Genomic DNA, 22,257 nt, shown 5'->3' with positions numbered 1-22,257 from the left:
AATAAATAATTTTAGTCATACTGATACTTCACTTCACCCCTCCATCATCTTTTGACATGTAAAATGGAATAAGGCATGTCTGTAGTCATGCAGATAAATGGTCTCTTTGCTTATCTGAATACTTGGAGGAAATTATTTTTGAATAGGAGAGACTATTTTTGGAGAGTGGGAATGAAATTAAATGATAGTTCACTACTTTACATGACTGAATCTAAATGTTTAAAAAATGAAAATTTGATAAAGCCACAAGGCATTTAATATAATTTTTATTTTTTTAATCAAAAGAAGACCTATTGAGTAAATTTAAATTTATAATGTTTGGGTAGGTTACATTTATTTCAACCATGATTACTATCAAAAGTAACTAATTTTTACACAGACTCATTAGTTCACACTACTGAATTTCACTTGGAAAAATATAACTGAAATTTACCTCAAAATCTAATCTTTAATTTCCATGTATTCTAGTTGAAGAAAGCACTACTTTATAAAATATTTAGTTTCCTCTAAGTTAGTTTGTTCCATCTAAAGTCTTTACATTAAATGAAATACAGTTGAATATAAATAATTTTGAATACTTTCCCTGTGCTTATTTACATTTTTTCTTGATTCTGACTGAACTTTAAGGTTTTTGAATGACATTGAAACCGCTTTGGCCTTTGGAGATGTCATCTTACTTGAAAACCTTGAGGAAACGATAGATCCAGTCCTTGATCCATTGCTTGGCAGGAACACAATTAAAAAAGGAAAGTAAGTATTATTGAATTTTTAACATACATTTTGTGCTACATATAAGTTTGATCATCAGCTTCTATTTCTTGGCCTCATAATCACGTGTAATCTATGGGAATATTCTTGGTGATATTTCTGAGTTTCCATTCAAAGCCTCCTGCATTCCAAGACCAAAGCAACCTTGACGTGATCCAGATGTTCAGACTATTTGTTTGGTGGATTTAGATTCATGTTAACCAATTCCTGATTTATAGACTCCAAAAATGCATTGTCACAAATCTGAGAGTTAGTTCCTCCTTTACTAGTTGTTCCTTTATTAGCTCCTTTATTAGTTGAATGTTTTTCTACCTTCAGTACTTTGCAAAACACCTTTAGTATGTTTGCCTTAACTGCATATTGCTTGTATCCTTATTTACTTAATATTTTTACAAAACTATTTTAAATCCACTCTATTTTTTTTTTTTTAACTCAGCCTTACCCCAAGTCATAGCATCTATGAAATCATGGGTTTACTGTGCTGGTTCTGTCTTTCCCTATACATTCAAACTATATATAACCGTTAGAAGGAAAAGAGTTCATTAGTGGACCCATAAGATCATCCGCATACCGGCAGTGGCGGACTGGGCACACCCTTGGTGAACTCTATGTGATGTTCCAAATGCTGCCATTCCCCCGGACACTGGCTCTCCAGGACATTCTCCCAGGGGCAGCAAAGCCGTTTCCAAGGGGGCATCACACACTTTCTATAAATGTGTAAAAGTTCAGATGCAGCACTTATGTCTCTGAGCCTTTGTGGGGCTCAGGGGAGATTGTGGCATTCCCACAGCTCTCTGTGCCTCTTCACTCAAGAAATCAACATGACTAGGCTTCTTTCAGTGGATTTCCTTCTCTCTCTTTTTTTTTTTTCTTCACAAAGGTGTAATTCAGAACTTCCCCAACACCCTTCTTTGATACCCACTCTCTGCCTCAAAGGCGTCTTGTCTCCCTTTTCATCACTAGATTATTCCTGTCAATTTTAAGTGGCAATAGGCCTATTTAAGGGTGACTAACTTCTATTTTGTAAAAAGTCTCTAACTGATTAGTATTTATTATACAACTCACCAACTAAATCCATTTACAGTGAGTGACAACTTATAATTGTTTAATAAACCAAAATTTACCCAGACATGCATTTAGAACAATCTAATAAGGCACTTGACAAACTGCAGCTCTAACATAAATATAATTGTAGCTGTGTCTGATGTGTTAAAAATACAGTGTAAAATCTTGAATGTCACTAAAGTGAAATCCTTGTTATTAAGGTTCTGACTCTATTATGAAGACCTGGAAGTTTTGTTAGTGAAATAATATTCTCTTAGCTTTAACTTGGACCTTCAATAACACAATTTAGGTATGAGAAATTTGGTCTCTCTCTCTCTGTATTTATGTGTGTATATATATATATATTTTTTTTTGATAATCTGAAATTTCCAGAGCCAGATAAAGTTCAGTCCTGATTTTTTTCTCAGTGTGGATATAGTTAAGTGTAAGTGAGAATCCCAGAGGGTTTTTTTTTATTTCAGAAACAAATTATCTTACATAAAGCGTCAAATTCTTTATCACACAATATCAAAGCAGAACAATTTATTCCAAATTAATAATATTTCCTGAATAAGAACTCTCTATTAGGCTTTATAGAATTGATCATATCACTGTAGCTTATTTTAAAAGGTCAAGAGAATTTTAAATGATATGTAAGAATACAATAAATGTTGTTTATTGCATGCAGTTGTTACCATAACAGTTTTAGCTCCTAAATCTTATGTGTGGAAACAACCACTTTTATGAAGGTAAATTTAGATGTTTATCTCCAGTTTTCTTCAGATGTTTTTTTTTTTTTTTTTTTTTTTTTTTCTGTACGCGGGCCTCTCACTGCTGTGGCCTCTCCCGTTGCGGAGCACAGGCTCCGGACACACAGGCTCCGCGGCCATGGCTCGCGGGCCCAGCCGCTCCGCGGCATGTGGGATCTTCCGGGATCGGGGCACGAACCCGTGTCCCCTGCATCGGCAGGCGGACTCTTAACCACTGCGCCACCAGGGAAGCCCCAGATATTTTTAGAGTTTCTTTATTCAGAGAATCTGAGTCATTGCATATTCTATTAGTCACTGAATAAACCTTCTCTGAGCACTGCTAGATGCCAGGCACTGTACTGGGGGCTGGAGATTCAAAGCATGGTAAGGTACAGACCCTGCCCTTAAGGAAGCTACATTTCCTTAGGGGAAAGTCAGACCTACAAACAGTAAAAGTAATGCTTGCCATTGGTGTGGTGATAGAAGTATGCATGATAGGGAATCATCAGCTCCATAGTGGAGACCTGGGAAGGCTTTGTGGAAAAAATTGCATTTGATTACATTTACATTTAATGTGAGTTGAAAGGTGAGTGGGCATTTGTCAGACAGAAAAATGGGAGAAGAGAATTCTGGAACGAGAGAGCTAATACCAAATAACAAAACACACAAAACAGCCCAACAGCTTTGGGGAACTGTAGTTAGGATTCAACTATGTAGAAAGTCCCATTTTGGGGGTGGGAAAGGGAGGTGTATGGACTCAGAGAGATGAGACTGGATTATCAGTACCCAGAATGTTGACATCCTTGTGTACCCACAGATGACAATAGGTTGGCCTTGGATGATAATGCTTTTTCCCCAAAGACATTAAAGGGGTCTGTTCCTATCAGTAACATTAGTTGACAACAGCAGTGGTTTTTGACCAAAGGACCTTGCCTTCCTGGAGTAACACATCTGGAGTTTCCATATTTTCACTTGAAAATCATGAGCATAAGTCAGTGGGGATGCCAGTGAAGACTCTTAAGCATGCTAGGAGTAATGAGATCAGATTTATGTTTTTGAAAGGACACTGTTGGCAGTGTGGAGTATTGATTGAAGGCACGTGGACCTAGAGCCAAGGTCAGTCCAATTAGCAAACAACTGCAGTAGTCCAGTTGAGACATGATACGAGCCTAAACTAAGCCAGCGACAGTAGAGGTGGAGAGGAGAGGGCAAATCAAAGAGTTCTCAAGGAGTTAATATCATCAGTTCATGGTCAATAATGGGATTTTGTTAGTAGGGAAACGGAAGGTTCAAGGGTGATTTCCGGTCTTGTGCCAGGTTAAATGATGGTATGGTTTATGGAGAGATGTGATATAAGAATAGGAGTAAGTGCAGGGAAAGAGGTAACTATTTCACTCATTAGACATTCAAAGATTGAGGTGCTACTTTAACACTCATTCTCAAAAAAAGTCTAAGAAGCCATGGAATACGTGAGTATGGAGCTTAAAATCTTGGCTGAGCATGTAGATTGGGGAACATCTCCATAGACAGTTGGTTAAGCATCATAGAAGATGTGATTATCTATGGTGATGCTATATAGTTAGAACAGGGAACATTCACTTCACAGATGAGAAAAATGGGGCCTGAAAGAGCTTAGTCACTGTCTTCTTGGATGCTCAAGACTATATGAAATTTAATGCATGGAAACCTAGTTTCTTAACCAGATTTCCCAAATACATAGGCACTACCATCTTTCAGTAGAATTCCTATGAATTCTCCTTTGCCAATCTAACTCTTCCTACTCTTACATTCTGTTTTTCCCCTAAACTCTGTTTATTTTCTCATTTATGTTTTGTTTTCATATCTGTACCTTACAGTGTAGTTTAGGCCATTCATTTCTTCATGCTGACTGTAGTGATCCCTTTATATCCTTTCTCTACTTACTTCTCTCCAACCCAGAGAGTGGTTAAAATATTTTTTTAATATTGCTTCTTTCATCACTCCCACTAAGAATTCTCTATTGTCAATTACTTTGAATTGAATTAAAGATTTTCTGTGAAACCTGCTTTACCTGTTTGATACTACTGAGTTTCCTTTTACCAACCTCATTTTTCATTACTTCACACAGATAATCCCCCTTTCTATAATGTGCTATTTTATTTACCTTTTCTATCAATGCAAATCCCAAATTCTCTTCATTTAGAATTTAACTGCTATTCAGTCAATTAAATGGGAATTTAGCTTTTCTGCATTTAATGCTTCCCATACATACTACATGCTATACTGTGTGACTGTCATTTTGCCTTTATATGTCATTCTTAAAATATGCTTAAATTCTCTTATATATCCTTATTAGATTACAAGTTCTCTATGGATAAGAATCATACTATATGCCTTTAAAAATATGGTTAACTAAAATAAAAACAAAACAATAAAAACATAGACTTTTATTTATTTCTGGCACTATGGCAGATTAGATATGTGAATACTGAAAAACAACTAAATATGTTAGTTACATTATTAAAAACACTTTATGAAATGTATCACTCAGTTGACCAAAAAAAAAAAAAAAAAAAAAAGTGTGACCAAAAAGCAGGAAATAGATAAGGAGCACCAAAGCTGGTTTTTTCCTGAGGGTACCTGCTAAAACCTGATAATCTTGGGTTTCTGTTTTGATGGATGTACAGAGCTTGGACCAAGTCTAGGGCCTATTCAGGGTGTGGAGTCTGCTAAGAGATTCTTGTTTAATGCTAGAGCCTCAAGGGGCCATACCTTCTATTTAAGGGTAAATTTGGTAAAAGTTAAACAAAAACCAGCACTGCAGAAAGGAAACTTTCCTTTCTCTACTTTGGTGCTGGGAAGAGATGGAAAAATATCCCCAGAGAATTCCTCACCACATCCATCTTTCTTATGAATGTTTAAGACAAATTTTTATTACTTGCGTGCCCTAAAATACCTCAAACCATTAACTTATTTTAAAGTGGCCTTGGGTTGGTCACACCCCAGTGCACTTGGCAGAAGCAAACAAAGACCCTCTTTGGAATAATATCTGTAAATCCAGACTTTAGAGGATTGTGAAAGATCTAATTCAATGGTACATGAGTTCACAGGCAAAAATCACAGAACACACGAGGAAATAGGGCACCATGAGCAAGAGCCAATAGAAACATCAAATAATAGAATCCTTATCTCATTGCTGCTTTGTTTTATATTTTATTGTTAATAAGGATATGTTAATTAGCCTTCCATGAATGCCTGTTGTTAACTTTTGCTAATATTTTCCATTAAGTTTCTCATCACTTTCTTTAATGCCTCAATTTTTAAATTTCCACTCATTGTACTCTTTCTTATTTTTTAACAGGATTTTTAATTCATTGTTTCTTTTATTTTTATTTTATATTGGAGTATAGTTGATTTACAACATTGTGTTAGCTTCAGGTATACAGCAAAGTGAATCAGTTATATATATATATATATATATATATATATATATATATATATATATATATATATATATATATATATATATATATATATACTTTTTCAGATTCTCTTCCTATATAGGCTATTACAGAGTACTGAGTAGGGTTCCCTGTGCTCTACAGTAGGACCTTGTTATTTATCTATTTTATATACAGTAGTGTATATATGTTAATCCCAACCTCCTAATCTATCCCTTCCACCCTTAAAGAAACATTGTTTCTTTAAGCATGCATCTTTCTATCATTTCCATAGGGAAGAAAAGTAAATACAATGGGAAGGGAAAGAAAGGGAACGCAAGTAAATACAGTAAATACAGTCTTGGTTGCTACACGTGCATTTTCAAGAGAGACTTTTAGGACTGTGAGGTGGGGTTTATGCACAGTGTGTTGTTGTTAGAAACTAGCATTGGGGTTCAAGTACTAAGATGGAACTTGGGTCAAATCTTAGTCTGCTACACTCTAGTTTGGTGATTGGGGGTAAGTTGGTTAACCTGTTTTTCTGTTTATGTTTTGTCATCTAGTGAGGAAAAAAATACGAAAAGCATAGCACATACAGATATTCAATATGTATTATTTCCCTTGAATCTTTAAAGAGTGATGGGTATAGTATGTGGGTGATTGGGAGCATGGACCAGATGTTCAAACAGACTTACTACTGAAGTAAGACCTTGTCTTTCAGACATGGGAAGCGTGGATGAACCATGAGTGGAGTCACAAAGCATATCAGCAAAAAGGAGGGGTGGGGAGGGGAGGAATCCGTCATATCTTTTGATGTTTTAAGTTGCCACCTAAAAGCAGTAGAGGGTTTTGGTTATTTAAATTTTATTATTTAATACTGATACATATAAAAAATATAATATATAAAAGTTATAAATCATAATAATAATTTAGACAGGTACCTACCATTCAAATTATGAACTGAAAGATGACCAGTATTCTTTAATCCACCTTTGTGCCCCTCTCCTTTCCCATTCTGCCTCATCTCCAAAGATAATCAGTATTTTAAATTTCATCATCACTTCATTACTTTATTTAAAATAGTTTTATCATATATATGCATTTTCCAAAACAATATACTGTTTATTTTTGTCTGATTTGGGACTTTATAAAAATCCATCATAGCTTATGTAGTTAACAGGGACTTGAATTTTCTTACTCAGTATTATGCTTCTAAGACTTAGCTATATTCTTGCTTTTAGCTCTAATTCTTTTCATTTAACTCTAATCTCACTTTTGTCACTGTTACATTCAGTGGTGTGGCTCTTTCTCACTTTATTGAATATTTTTATTGAAGGACATTTAGGTGATTTCCGATTTTTTTTGCTATTGCAAGACATGCTGCTATGAATATTAGCATACTGAATACTCATATACGTATCTAAAGGTGCACACAGCAAGGGGTTCTTCAGAGTTTATATTCTGGAGTAGAATAGTTGGGTTGTAGAGAGTGCGCACAATAAGCTTTAAAAGAAAATGCCAAATTGCTTTCCAAAGTTGTACACATTTATATGCTCACCAGTAGTATTTAAGGGTTGTGAAGTCTTCCAGAGAACTGAGTTAGGTACTTGCATTCTTCTGCTGTTTTTTTTTTTAATAACACGAAAGATTTGTATATTTAATACTATTAGCTACCTCTTCCTATGAGGAACTATTCCTACCACCTGGGTTTTTTTCCCCACCCCTTTTTTTGAGTGGAAAAAATCCAAATTTTAAGAATAGTTTTATTCATAAAAGCTTTAAAAGTACTTTGGAATAAAATTTGGTATTTTAGTGACTGTATTGTTTTTAACCTCACAAGAAGTATGTTTAAGCAAAGCAGATGCTTTTTTGTTCCTTCATGTAAGTTTTAAAAGAGAGAGAGAAACTTTTAAAAAATATGTATACATATGGAACCTATAAGGGGATATAGAAAAAAAAGATTGGTAGAAATAGGAATTACCTTTATTTTAATACAATAAATGAAAACTGGGAGAAAACAATGGAAAACAAAATTAATAGAAACATGTTGATATGGTTTTGTTTAATTTTGTTTACCCATAGGTAAACAGGAACAGAAAGCTCTTGACTTTATCTTGATCCCATCCCAAACTAATCTACATGTTTGTCAGTTTTCTAATAGGTCTTTTCTGTTCTGATCTCGAACAATGACCATTTTACTTGATTTTGTTTCCATCCCCTTCTATGTTTACATTTCTATGTTACTCTTTGAGATCCCCTGTGGAGTTACAAATATGTTTCCCTTTGTATTGTAAAGATAAAATAGCATTGAGAGCAAGCAAAAGAAGGAGGAAACAACCCGCAGGAATTGCAAAGCTGGTGCATTTACCCAGAATGTCTGTACTGTATCATCTTCTCCAAGGGCACGTGGAATAACACTTTCATACTCCTGAGAGAAAGCCACATCCCTCAGAAAGTTTTTGGCTATTTATAGTGTTTTTGTTTATTTTAGTTCTCATTGCTCTGGGGGCCTGTAAAAAAAAAAAAAAAAAAGAACAGTATTAGTCTGTTATTCCTAATAATGAATGTCTGAGAAGATGCTTGTGATATATACAGCATAGTCCAAAAGTTGAAGTTCATTAATAATTGGAATGTTCTGGAGTATGAAGTAATGAATACTAATTACTCCTTTCATGTCTGACAGCTCCCTGTGGACCAATACATCAGCCCAGACTTTAATCTGTCTGTAGTAATGGTTTCATCAATAGCACATTAAATCTGTGTTTGAGAAGATACACAGTTGAACCTGACCCACACAGTAGATACCCCGTCATAAAATGATCACAGGCTGACAACAGCTGGGTAATTACAAATAATTAAATCCACCAAACTCCAGATAATCCTAATCTTAAGTAAAATATATCATATGGTATCAATCGACAGAAAACATATCTGGGAAGTTTTATCAACACGTATTTTTTCCAAAGCAAATTTACTTGCTTACATATTAGAGAAGCTGCTGATCTGTAAACATCTTCATAAAATTCTCTCTCTTTAATCTTTCGAATCTCCCCAAATATTATTGAAATACTTTTTGAACTTTAATTTTAGCTGGAGTAACCTTACTGCAAGATGTATTTCAGCTTGTTCCTGAGCATATAAATGTTTCTTACAGACAATTTATACTTCATTCTATATTTAACTTCATATGGTTATTCTTTTAGTAATAGTCTTTTAAGTAGCATTCCCTAGAAAGAAACTTTAATAGAAATATTAGCTATATGATAGAAATTTCTATTTTTATAGAAATAATCAAATGAGAGACAGCATTTTACAGATAGTATTTATTTTATAATGACTAAAGTTTCCTGAAGGTTGTGCTAAAATTAATAAGAATTATTTTAGTTAGCAAGTTTCCAGTTTAACTATGATTATGTCGCTGCTCTTGGAGTTGCTGCCATGCGTTTGTTCTGTAGTTGATTATGGATCTCTTTGAATGAGTTCCTGGGCGAAATTTAAGATAGAACGATGTTAAATTAAACCCCACACTGAATAGAACGCACTCTCTTGAGCTGGAAGCTTATGGTTTTTCAATAAACTCTGGAGTGATGTAGTTCTCTCATTATGTCCCTAGGGGTAAGTATTTTTTTTATTTTCAAGGCAGTTCAAGCCCTCATCTGGTAGAATTCGGCATTCTAGTCTCTCCCAATTTCTAAAGTTGAAAAAACAAAGTTTAATTGTAGAAAAAACCTCCAGCAACCTTGCTATCCCTAAATTCAATCTAAAAAATTTTAGGTGTAATATTCAGGGTCTACAGGTAGTACATCTTCTCATTCATCTTGCTAACATTGTTTGACTTTATCTGAAAGAAAATACCAAACAAGGCCACAGATTCAGAACCTTTAGATTCTTTTTTTTTTTTTTTTTTTTTTTTTTTTTTTTTTTTGTGGTATGCGGGCCTCTCACTGTTGTGGCCTCCCCCGTTGCGGAGCACAGGCTCCGGACGCGCAGGCTCAGCGGCCATGGCTCACGGGCCCAGCCGCTCCGCGGCATATGGGATCCTCCCAGACCGGGGCACGAACCCGTATCCCCTGCATCGGCAGGCGGACTCTCAACCACTTGCGCCACCAGGGAGGCCCAGATTCTTTTCTTTAAAAAAGCAATTTTCTAAAAAAAGAACAATACAAATGGAACCAGAATTTCTTTATTTTTCATGCTACATTATAATGTTTAAATAAGGATATACTGAAGTACATGTATAAATATATATAACATGTATGTTTTATACATATAGGCTATATACGCATATCAAAGGGGAAATAAGCTATGATTTTTTTCGCTTTTTTTTTTCTGTTCAGTGGTATCTGGACTCTTGTGACTTTAATCTTTTTTAAAAAAATTCTAATCGAAGTTTTGCTTTTATCTTAAGAAGGACGTATTGGTTATATTAACTGCATGAAGCAGTGAGCCAACTCATTTCAACTCAGGACTTTCTTTCCTTCCTTTCCTTGAACGTCTGACCAGCTGTGCAGCTTTGAGGCGAATCCTTTCTTCCCGAGCCGGGTTTGACCACCTCGCTCAGGCCTTCCTGCCGAGGTTATTAAGTAACCCCTCCCGGCTGCCCGCGCGGCACCTGACCCTTCAGCTGTGCATGCAGCCAGGGCTATTGCAGCTCACAAGTCTAATATAGGAGCTTTTCATTTGAAACAGCGGGACATGCAGTAAGGCTTTTAGATGTCTATTGAGAAGGTTTTCTGCTTCTCCTGAGTGTGTTTTTTCCCCCCAACTCCTGGAACTATTTTATTTACTTATCTCAAAACCCACCTGCTATCTCTTCACCTTGACAAAGCAGCTCCAGTGAGGCCTGGAGAATGGACTTCTCCTTTTCAGAGAATGTGTTAGCTCTCTGAATCATCCATCCTAGAGGGACAACCTTCAGTATAATAATACAGTATTTTCAGAAATTTCTCGCCAAACTGTGTTGTAAGAAAGATTTTGCCAATGTTTTTTAAAAATAGCATTTTACTGCAGCCATTCCTAGTAAAGACTTGGATCTGCCCCAGAAGCAAGTCCTTATTCTAAATTCAATATTGCTGCTTTTCCATGTCTGGTTTTACATGGCAATAAAAAATAATGGTGGTTTTGTTCACGTAGTCAGAATATCTGACCACTAGAGAAATTCATGTAGGTTTTTATGATCCAAGACTGAGGGCATTTTCAACAGTAGCTACACTAAATCTTGAGAACAGTGCCAACAGAAGTGAAAGACATTTCCTTAGTTTCTAGACATGTTTCTCAGAAATAAGAAATGCAGATTGTAATCTCAGACTTCAGACTCACATCTTGGTTATTTTGAGATGATGCTGCATCTCTCAACTCACAGAGATTCTGGTTTTCAGGTAAATCTGAGAATTGGGAGAGATGTTCCCCCATGTCTATCACAGAAATGCTGTGAACATTAGCCAAGAAATTATTTTCAAGTATTTTAAATGTAATTGCATATCCATCCTCCAAAATAGTAATGACCTTCCATGACTTGAAGAAATTACAGATCTTTTCATCCCCATGATAACTTTTGCTGGATTGTGAATAACCTTTGAAAGATTTTTTAAATTCCCAAGTACCTGATTTTTATGCCAACCTGACACATGGAAAACTAAATTTATAGTCAATTTATAGATGATTGTCTTTATTATATAATAACTCATTCAACATTACAATAATTCACTGAGCATTTTGGCATACTTCAGTATTATATTTTCTTTTCCTGAAAGCCAGAAGTTAGAAAACTTCTGTAAGTAAAGTTTTTTACTTTTAAAATTTTATAAATTAAGTAATTCATTTTATGAAAATATCCATCAGAAATTATAGCCCTTGGGTTCAGGCTGGGCACCTCGATAATCAGTGCTAGTCTCTTTTATAAACAAGGACAGCATGTCTAACCAAAGATCAGCAGGGCATGTCCTCTGAGCTGTGTCTTTATATATTTTTTTCTCTAGTGGTCATTGATTGTTACTGAGTCAGTCATATTCTCTCAGTACTCTCCTGTGCTCAGTGGTCAGACAGGTCCACAGAGGCCAGGGTTACAAGCTGTCATCATCAAACAGAGCAAATTACCCTGCAGTGGGATGCAGTGAACTTTATACTAGGAGTCTAGAGACCCAGGTTCCGGTCCCAGCTCTGCCACTAAGCTATATGACCTTGGACAAGTCATAAACTCTTTAGGTCCATAAAAAAGAATGCATTGAATGATCTCTAGGGGCCCTTCCGGCTCTAAAATTACAACTCTGCTAGGTGAGACAGAATGTGGACAGCTCACTCTCTGTCCTATCCAATTAAAATATGGTGTTTTTACTGGGAAAACCCATTTTATTTCAGTTGCGAGTTCATATAATCAGTCTGTCATGTCCAAACCAGCACTTCTCAGCCAGAGAGAAAAGGGGGCAGGAGGAACCCAGTCCCTTGGAGGGATGAGTAAAAACCCTCTGGGAGCAATTCCAGCCCACATTCAGAGACCCCTGCCCCGCTTGCTTCTCACTGCGATGCAGTGTCGGGCCCAAGTCCTGTTCCTGGGGGGCGTGGGGCTGGAGGGTGGGTTAAGAACTACTGCTTTTACAGAATAGCTGGAAGAGAGTAGAGGTCCAAGTTTCAGGTTGCCCTTCCCACCTGCTGTTGCTTCTCCTTGGCTTTGAATTTCAAGCGCTCGGAGCTGCCTGCTGTGTTTTCTAGAAGTTACAAACTCTGGACTCCTGTCTTTCACAGAAACAACACAGTGATTGTTTGCTTTTCCCACCCCTCTGGTTAACTCCGTTGTTTTTTGGATCCTTCAAGTCAAGAGAGAGCACTAGCCGTCAGTTTATTTTTCCCAGATCGGAGATTAACCAAAAATTAACCTAGCAGCAATGACAAAACCCACTGAGTCATTATGTAGTTTTTGCCTTTCATAGATCATAAACACCCCAACTGAGGATAATTTACTATCCCTGGGAAATGTAAACCTATAAAGTAATGTTTCAGAGCAAAATAGGAAACCAGTTTTATAGGCAGATATCCTTCTCTTTGCCATCAGCACAGCAAGTTCCCCGATTAACTGTCTCTTCACAGAGGAAGTCAGCTCTGTCCCTCTAGCAGATGGATTTATGGTTCTCAGACTGGGGTATGTGAATGCCTCAGGGCATATGTAGGTATGCAAGGGAGGTTTAGAACCATAGAATCATCTCTCCATCACCTTATGGAATGTGGCTTTAACTGAGATGTTTGGTTTAATACATATTTGATGAGTTAAAAGCTAGTGTCACCTGCACCCAGAAGCAAAATTGTCAGAACCTCATGTTCCGTATTGGCCAGTCCCTCACTTTTTTTTCTTGGAAACCTAGAGAGGGAAGCACGCTTAGGTGTAGTGACTAACTGGAAAAATTGTAACTTGCTGTCACTGGGTAGTCCAGTGGCATTAACTGCTGTTGCTTTGAGAGGAGATTATGCTGATACCACTAACTGGTGGACCCTCTAGCGTGGCGATGGGCAAGCAGCCTGTCTTGATATGGCCCAGGAGCTGAGGATGGTTTTAAAGAGCTGTCAACAAAGAAGCATATATGGCAGAGACGTATGTGGCTGACAAAGCTTGAAATACTTACTCTCCGGCCATTTACAGAAGGAGTTCTCCAACTCCTCTACAGGGATTTCTCCATGAGGCCTGAACACCTCTGACTTTCAAATATGTTAGTCATCTGGGGTTTTTTTCTTAACTTTTTATTTTACATTGGAGTACAGTTGATTTACAATGTTGTGTTAGTTTCAGGTGTACAGCAAAGTGATTCAGTTATACAGATACATGTATCTATGCTTTTTCAGATTCTTTTCCCAGTTAGGTTCTTACGGAGTATTGAGCAGAGTTCCCTGTGCTGTACAGTAGAATATGTTAGCCTTCTTGCTAGGGGCTTGTTTTGATTCTCAAGTACCCTCTCCATCCCCACCCACTGCACACACCTCAAATCTGAATTGACTGTGTACCGCAGTTCCTAACCCTGCCACAGTGAGCTGTCCCATTAGACAACAGTAATGAAAATACTGGACTTGATTCATTCAGTGTTCATTTAAACGTACATTTTTCAAGTGAAAAAATGTTTAAATTCTTTTTTCATCTGGGGATAGAGGTTAGTGGTTAAAAAATGAAGTTTATGAGATGTGAATCAAAACCCAGTGAAAATTCATAAGCAAATTCAGTGTGAAATCACAGAAGGTCGTGATAGACCTGGCATTTCTCAGAGTCACTACGCGAGGGAGGAATGAATTCAAACCAAGATGGAGCAGTAGTCAGAAAATCACAAGACGGCGTACACAGAGGTTTATTTTAAAGTATGAGTTTTGTTACTGTGGAGATGTAAATGAGTATAAACTTTGGAATGGCTTATGTGTGAGAACCCCAGGCAGTAATTACATGGAACCATCACTCTTGAAATTTCCATTAAAAGCCAATCATGAAAGTCTTGAAATCTAGGCCAATAGTAATATAGTGAATGACACTAGCAAAGAAAGATTTTCTCAGAGCTATTTGCAAGATCAATTTTGGAAACCCTTGGACAGGGAAGCTCCATTAATGGGAGAAATTTTGATGGTGCTGTCAATGTAGATATGGTTGAATATGTCTTCAGTCAAAAAGAAGCAGATTGACTAAGAAAGGTGTCCTTATCAATTAAGACCATCCTGTAACACACCTCACTACGCTCAAAAGTCAAGAGTGAACCTCTGGGGCTTCCCTGGTGGCGCAGTGGTTGAGAGTCTGCCTGCCGATGCAGGGGACACGGGTTCGTGCCCCGGTCCGGGAAGATCCCACATGCCGTGGAGTGGCTGGGCCCGTGAGCCATGGCCGCTGAGCCTGCGCGTCCGGAGCCTGAGCCTGCGCGTCCGGAGCCTGTGCTCTGCAACGGGAGAGGCCACAGCAGTGAGAGGCCTGCGTACCGCAAAAAAAAAAAAAAAAAAAAAAAGTGAACCTCTGAGAAACTATAATTAGCACGGTTACTTACCTTACAGATTGATAAAAGCTCAAATGTAAGTGACTGACCTTTTGTTAGATTGTTGTTCATTTTTGTTCTCTTTTGGTAACACCATTATGGAGGTGTAATTCACATACCATACAACTTAATCATTTAAAGTGGGCAATTCAGTGGTTTTTAGTGTATTCACAGCATTGAGCAGTCATTACCACAATCAATTTTAGAATTGGAATCCCTAGGCAACCACTAATCTGATTTCCATCTCTATTGATTTACCTATTTTGGACATGTCAAATAAATAGAATCATACAATATGTGGACTTATATGTGATTGACTTCTTTCACTTGTTTCCAAGGTTCATCTGTGTTGTAGCATGTGTCAGTACTTCTTTCCTTTCTATAGCTGAGTAATATTCCATTGTTTGGATATAACACAATTTGTTTATCCATTCATGAGTTTGCAGACAGTGGGTTGTTTCCACCTTTTGGTATTTATGAATAAAGCAGCTGTGAACATTTGTGTACAAATTATGTAGGGACATATGCTTCCCATTCTCTTGAGCGCGTACCTAGGAGTAGAATCACTGGGTTACATGGTAACTCTATGTTTAAGATGGTGAGAAACTGAAAACTGGTTTTCAAATTGGTTGCACCATTTTACATTTCCATCAGAAGTGTATGAGGGTTCTAATTTTTCTATATCCTCACCAATACTTGTTCTTGTCAGTGTTTTGTTTTGTTTTTTATAACCATCTAGTGGGTGTGAACTGGCACCTTACTGTGGCTTTGATTCACATTTTCCTGATGACTAATGATGCTGAACATCTTTTCAGGTGCTTATTGGACATTTATATATCTTCTTTGGAGAAGTATATATTCAGATCCTTTGCCTTTCTTTTAACTGGGCAGATCTTTGATCTTTATATGACCGGACATTGTAGGCACTTAATACATATTTATTTATTGAACTGGATAAGTAAAAGAATAAATGAATCAGTACGTAAATGTTGTAGTCATATACCTATTATGAGAGAGTAAGTAATAATGTTAGAGGAAAGACCATGCTTGTTTTGGTAACGATTATAAGCCCCAGTGTCTAGAAGACTCTCTGACAGGCTGGCACTGTGTAGGTGTTCAGTAACTGCTTGCTGAGTGAATGAATATTTGGTTGCAATATGTTTCATGATAAAAACAAATAACTGAAGAAATTATAAGGTAATGATTATCTTAATGAGCATGATATCAACTGGAAGATATGTGCAAAAGTGTTAACTAGCAGCCACTCCTTGGTTAACTTTTAACAATTGGCCTGTAGTTCATCTATCTCTTGCTGTTCTCAGTGTTTCACTTTAACGGTGATGTGAATACTCTTTTTTTGATCGTTGTTTTTTTTTTAAGGGAAGTATGTATTATACAGATATACTGGCTTAGAAGAGGGTTGCCACCTGAATTAAGCTTTTTTCCTTCTGGAACAAAATTAAACACTAGGAAGTCCTAAGTGAAAACAAACCAAAACTTGAAGACTTCACCATTCAACTTAATAAAAAGCTTCCAAAGTAGCTTGTTGCGAAGATTTTTCAAGCTTGGACACTTAACCAAAAACTGTGAAGGATTTTTTTTTTAATTTTATTGAAGTATAGTTGCTTTACAATGTTGTGTTAATTTCTGCTGTAGAGCAAAGTGATTGAGTTATACATATATATTCTTTTTCATATTCTTTTCCATTATGGTTTATCAGAGGATATTGAATATAGTTTCCTGTGCTATGCAGTAGGACCTTGTTGTTTATCCATCCTATATATAATAGTTTGCATCTGCTAATCCCAAACTCCCAGTCCATCCCTCTCCCTCCCCACCATCCCCTTGACAACCACAAGTCTGTTCTCTATGTCTGTGAGTCTGTTTCTGTTTTGCAGATAGGTTCATTTGTGCCATATTTTAGATTCCACATATAAATGATATGTGGTATTTGTCTTTCTCTTTTTGACTTACTTCACGTAGTATGATAATCTCTAGTTGCATCCATTTTACTGCACATGGCATTATTTTGTTCTTTTTTATGGCTGAGTAGTTTTCCACTGTATATATGTACCACATCTTCTTTATCCATTCATCTGTCGATGAACACTTAAGTTGTTTCCATGCCTTGGCTCTTGTGAATAGTGCTGCTATGAACATAGGGTTGCATGTATCTTTTTGAATTAAAGTTTCATCCAGGTATATGCCCAGGAGTGGGATTGCTGGATCATACAGTAGTTCTATTTTTAGTTTTCTGAGGAACCTCCATACTGTTTTCCATAGTAGCTGTACCAATTTACATTCCCACCAACAGTGCAGGAGGGTTCCCTTTTCTCTACACCCTCCCCAGCATTTGTTATTTGTAGACTTTTTAATGATGGCCGTTCTGACGATGAGAGGTGGTACCTCATTGTAGTTTTGATGTGCATATCTCTAATAATTAGTGATGCTGAGCATCTTTTCATGTGCCTACTGGCCATCTGTATGCCTTCTTTGAAGAAATGTCTATGAAGGTCTTCTGCCCATTTTTCGATTGGGTTGTTTGTTTTTTTGTTGTTGTTGCTGAGTTGTATGAGCTGTTAGTATATTTTGGAGATTAAGCCCTTGTCTGTTGCATCATTTGCAAATCGTTTCTCCCATTCTGTAGGGGTTTTTTTCTTTCATTGTTTTTAATGGTTTTCTTTGCTGTGCAACAGTTGTAAGTTTGATTAGGTCCCAGTGGTTTATTTTTGTTTTTATTTCTGTTGCCCTGGGAAACCGACCTAAGAAAACATTGGTATGATTTATGTCAGAGAATGTTTTGCGGATGTTCTCTTCTAGGAGTTTTATGGTGTCTTGTTTTATATTTAAGTCTTTAAGCCATTTTGAGTTTATTTTTGTGTATAGTGTGAGGGTGTGTTCTAGCTTCATTGATTTACACGCAGCTGTCCAGCTTTCCCAACACCACTTGCTGAAGAGCCTGTCTTTTCCACATTGTATATTCTTGCCTCCTTTGTCGAAGATTAATTGTCCATAGGTTTGTGGAGAACTGTGAAAGTTTTTGTTGAAATATAGGATCACTACAATGGAAACAAAAGTTGAGAAATGGATGTAGACAATAGGTCATGAATCTGATCAATCTTTTGAGATTCTTAGCTGTGATGATGAAAGCTTCAGTGACTGAGTGATTTAGTGATGAAAGCTTTAGCGATTTAAAAAAACTATGATTTTTAAATAATCTTTACACACTAAAATTGTTTTATAAAAATCTCCCTAGTCAAATAGAGTGGCCAGTGTATCAGTGTATTTGACTCAAGAGACTTCATCTCACAGCAAGACACAGTTATGAAACATCCACCAGCAGCAGCCTAAGATATTATCACATTAGGGCATTCTGAGTATCTCTCCTCACATTTAAAAAGAGTTATTGCAAATATTGTGACATTTTAGTAAAGAGGATTCAGCATTGCCTGAATGCTGAACTTATTATACAGTGTCTTTCTTTTGAATTGATCCAATTTACCAAAGTTGATAAATTTAGGAAAGTAACATCTCTCCTGTAAGTCAGTGAGATAAGTAGTCATTTTTTTCCCTCATGATTATTTAAAATCCTATATTTAAATTAAAAACAATATGGGCTTTGGGTAACATTCTTATCATTGTCATGATGATACCTCTATAATGAAAATATACACTAAATAGGGAAGAATTCAGAATTTTAGTAAGTATTTAAGGTAAAATAGGAGACTGAGAAGATACTCCTTGCTTCAGCCATGCTCCCAGGGTCCTTAGATGAATTTTCACTCCAATGAAGTTCAGGCCACTTTGATGGAAGAATTTGAGAAGTTCCAGAGTTCATGGGTTCTGTCTGTCTGATGCATGAGTGAAAAAATAACTTCCCCTTGGCTAGAGCCTCATAGCAGGTTCCTGGCAGGAAAAAGACCACAAGGTAGGCTGGAATTGTTTGATAGGGTTAACATAGTGACTATTTACAAAAAGAATTTGCAGAGCAAAGGGTAAAGGGACCCCAGTAGAGGTGTTAAGGCTACATAGGATTTGCAGCAGCGGGAAGCCATTACTGCCTGTAGGCCTGAAGGTATTACTAGGTCCTCTAAGCAGAGCTATGGAACGGGTCATAGCAGGACATAGCCTTCACCAGACCACAGCTCTGAAGCTGGCAAGATCCGCCGGACCTCTCTCTCCTCCTGTACTGATGTCTCCCGCCAGTTCTTCCATTGGCCAAGCCCATCCAAAACCCGGAGGGCAAGGGAGCCCAGGTGATAACATCTTTAGGAATTAGCTACCAGCATCTGAGGTAGAGAAAAATCAGGCCCTCCCCTCGGCGGGGGAGACTGCATTCATTCATAGCTTTGCTTGCAATTACAGGAACCACATCTATCTAGGTGAAGCAAAACAGAGACTATTAGAAGGCTGCAGGGTGCCATGGCAACTGAGGGGAAGATGCAGCCAGGCTTCGAGGAAGAGGGGACCTGGAAGCCCAGAACATGCTTCCTTTGTGTTGCTCTTTCATCTGAATACTGGTTTACTTCTTCTTTTCTGGGCAACCAGGACGGTCTTTCTCTGCTGCTTGATTCACCAGCAAGACAGAGTGACTTCAACACGAGCTTAGAGATTCCAGTTCCAACTCCCCCTTCTCTCTGTCCCAATACTAAATCCCAGGAAAGGTTACTCTGGTTGGAACAGCTCAGATGAAGTACCTGCTCCTGGGTCCCCGTGGCCAGAGGAACAGGGACACAAAAAGAAGCGTGGTCGCTGAGAGCCCACCCCTGTGTGAGACAGAGCTTGCAAGAATGCTGTGCACGCATCCCACACGACAGGCTTCCTGAACCTTGCTTCTGAGCCAGTGCCAGAAGTATTAAGACTGGGTAAAGTGCCCAAGGAATTTGTATGGTTTTTATTTTTACTGAAATTTTTGGTTTGCTACCATTACTCATAGTCACATGACAGGGGCTTAGAAAAAAGAATCACTTCTGCCTAATTTTAAGTGGCTTAAATTAAGCATGTTTAAGGACAAGTCTATGTGTATTTTTCATATACATAAATTTTACGTGTGTATGTATATACGCATATATGCATACACACACATAAATGCATACATACTCATTTTAGTTTATCCTTAAAGAATAACAATGTTTAATGTAAGGTTAATCACAGAAAGCATAATATAGTAAATAAAGCTAGTATTTGTTGGTATAGATTCTTTATATGATTTATTGTGTTTAATTGTTACAGTGACACTATGAGGTGAGTACTACTATTATCACTGTTTTCCATGTAAGGAAACTTAATCCTATAGAGGTTTCGTGGATCATGTCTATTCCTCCTCTTACACTTTAGGGAAACAGAGAGTAGTTGAATCATAAATCACCTGGTTTTATGGCCTATATACATTACTAGAATACAGGAATGGAGTGACACCTTCATATCGGTTATGGTGCATGAGAGTCTCCTGACTGTCTTTGTTATGCCCCCTTTAGGTATATCAAGATTGGGGATAAAGAGTGTGAATTTAACCACAGTTTTCGTCTTATCCTTCACACAAAACTGGCAAATCCTCACTATAAGCCAGAATTGCAAGCTCAGACAACCCTCCTCAATTTCACGGTCACAGAAGATGGTCTGGAAGCCCAGCTGCTGGCAGAGGTTGTCAGTATTGAAAGGCCAGATTTGGAGAAACTTAAGGTAAAAATTATGAAATCATTCCCCCAACACTTATTCAGTGCACAAATTATAGTGCCAGACAGAGGAGTGTAAGATGGGATGCCTGCCCTCCAGGATCTTTCAGTCTAATTGAGAAAAATGAGGGTGTATCTGAACAGTCAAGTAGCAACTCAAGGGTACTTCTTTTTTTTTTTTTTTTTTTTTTTTTTTTTTGGTGATACGCGGGACTCTCACTGTTGTGGCCTCTCCCGTTGCAGAGCACAGGCTCCGGCCGCGCAGGCTCAGCGGCCATGGCTCACGGGCCCAGTCGCTCCATGGCATGTGGGATCTTCCCGGACCGGGGCACGAACCCGTGTCCCCTGCATTGGCAGGCGGACTCTCAACCACTGCGCCACCAGGGAAGCCCACTCAAGGGTACTTCTGATAAGTAGTTAGGATTGTGCCACAGGAGATGGGCTAGTTGTAGGTCTTGTTTGATGCAGGTGACTAGGGCAAGCAAAGACGCATACTAGTCACGGAAAGCAGGGCTAGAGAAGCAGGTACCTGTCCTGGAAGGTTAGAAGGAAGAGAGGGATCTCCTTCTCTCTGCCCAGGGTAGAGAGCTATCTCTTCCTCTGATCAGGGTAGAGAGGGCTCTCTTTCTCTCTCCCCAGGTTATAGAGGAATCTTCCCCAGGCTTCCTCTCCCCAAGTGGTTGCCTGGGCCCCCGGGAGTTTTTAACTCTCAAGCTCTGCCTCCAGGAATTAGTTGATTACAGGAAGTAGTTGATTACTACTTAAATGTTCCTGAGAACCTGTGATTGTCTGTATCCAGCCATCTCTGTAGTTTTCAGGGTGGCAGTTGCCCTGTGACCTCAGTTCTCTGATGGGTAAGTAAGGGCTGTTATGTTTAGCTTTTTTCCTGTGTGAGGATGGAAATAATGACTTTTCTCTCTTTCAATCTGAAGCAGAAACCAGAAGTTTCTTCCTATAGGTTAAATGAATGATATGATATATGGTCGCGCTCTGGACCCTGGAGTGCCACCAGCTCTTACCATGCCTTCTGAATGTTTTTTTAAAGAATTAAAAAAATTTTTGATTAGTACAGTTTTAATGCTAAGTGTGTTTTATCATATATGATTCCATGAAATTGATGATTAAGGAAACTCTGCTTAAAACATGAATTTAATCACCTTTCTCACATTTTGCTTGGTTTGCCTTAGTTGGCTTTGACAAAGCACCAAAATGACTTTAAGATAGAGCTGAAGTATCTGGAGGACGACCTCCTTCTGCGTCTCTCTGAGGCAGAGGGGAGCTTTCTAGATGACACCAAACTGGTAGAGAGCCTGGAGAGAGCAAAGGCCACCGCGGCAGAGGTAGAGTGCAAGGTAGGAAAAGGCAAAGGCTGCCTGGTGGGGTTTAATGCTCTGTTTGAATGAAGTGCTCGGGGTGAAAATGTAATCCAACTTGGCCCTTCTCTAAGAGTACTGACACTTTGTGGAATTCAGGTCTTTTCATTAACTGCCCTTAAAAAGTGGACTGTGTGGGCTTCTGAATGGAGGTGGTTGAACTTGTGCTTCTCCTAATGCAACAAAGATCCAATCTTTCAGATTAGACTCTGTCAGGCTATTATTTTTTTCCTGAGTGA

General features: G+C 37.9%; 1 protein-coding gene across 3 annotated transcripts in view; it reads left to right on the top strand.

Annotated features, from left to right (window-relative positions):
• The window catches only part of DNAH11 (dynein axonemal heavy chain 11), a 313,208-nt gene that overhangs the window by 246,697 nt on the left and 44,254 nt on the right, over positions 1-22,257 (top strand). For all 3 annotated transcript variants that reach the window (XM_060108331.1, XM_060108329.1, XM_060108330.1), the window contains 3 exons: positions 628-750; positions 20,448-20,652; positions 21,833-21,997. In XM_060108331.1, the coding sequence (XP_059964314.1) occupies positions 628-750; positions 20,448-20,652; positions 21,833-21,997 (493 nt within the window). The remainder of the gene's footprint in view (positions 1-627; positions 751-20,447; positions 20,653-21,832; positions 21,998-22,257) is intronic.

This window comes from Mesoplodon densirostris, chromosome 9 (genome assembly GCF_025265405.1).
Source record: "Mesoplodon densirostris isolate mMesDen1 chromosome 9, mMesDen1 primary haplotype, whole genome shotgun sequence".
Lineage (NCBI taxonomy): Eukaryota > Metazoa > Chordata > Mammalia > Artiodactyla > Ziphiidae > Mesoplodon > Mesoplodon densirostris.
The sequence above is the reverse complement of the archived record's forward strand: the minus strand, read 5'-3'. Positions and strand labels throughout refer to the sequence as shown.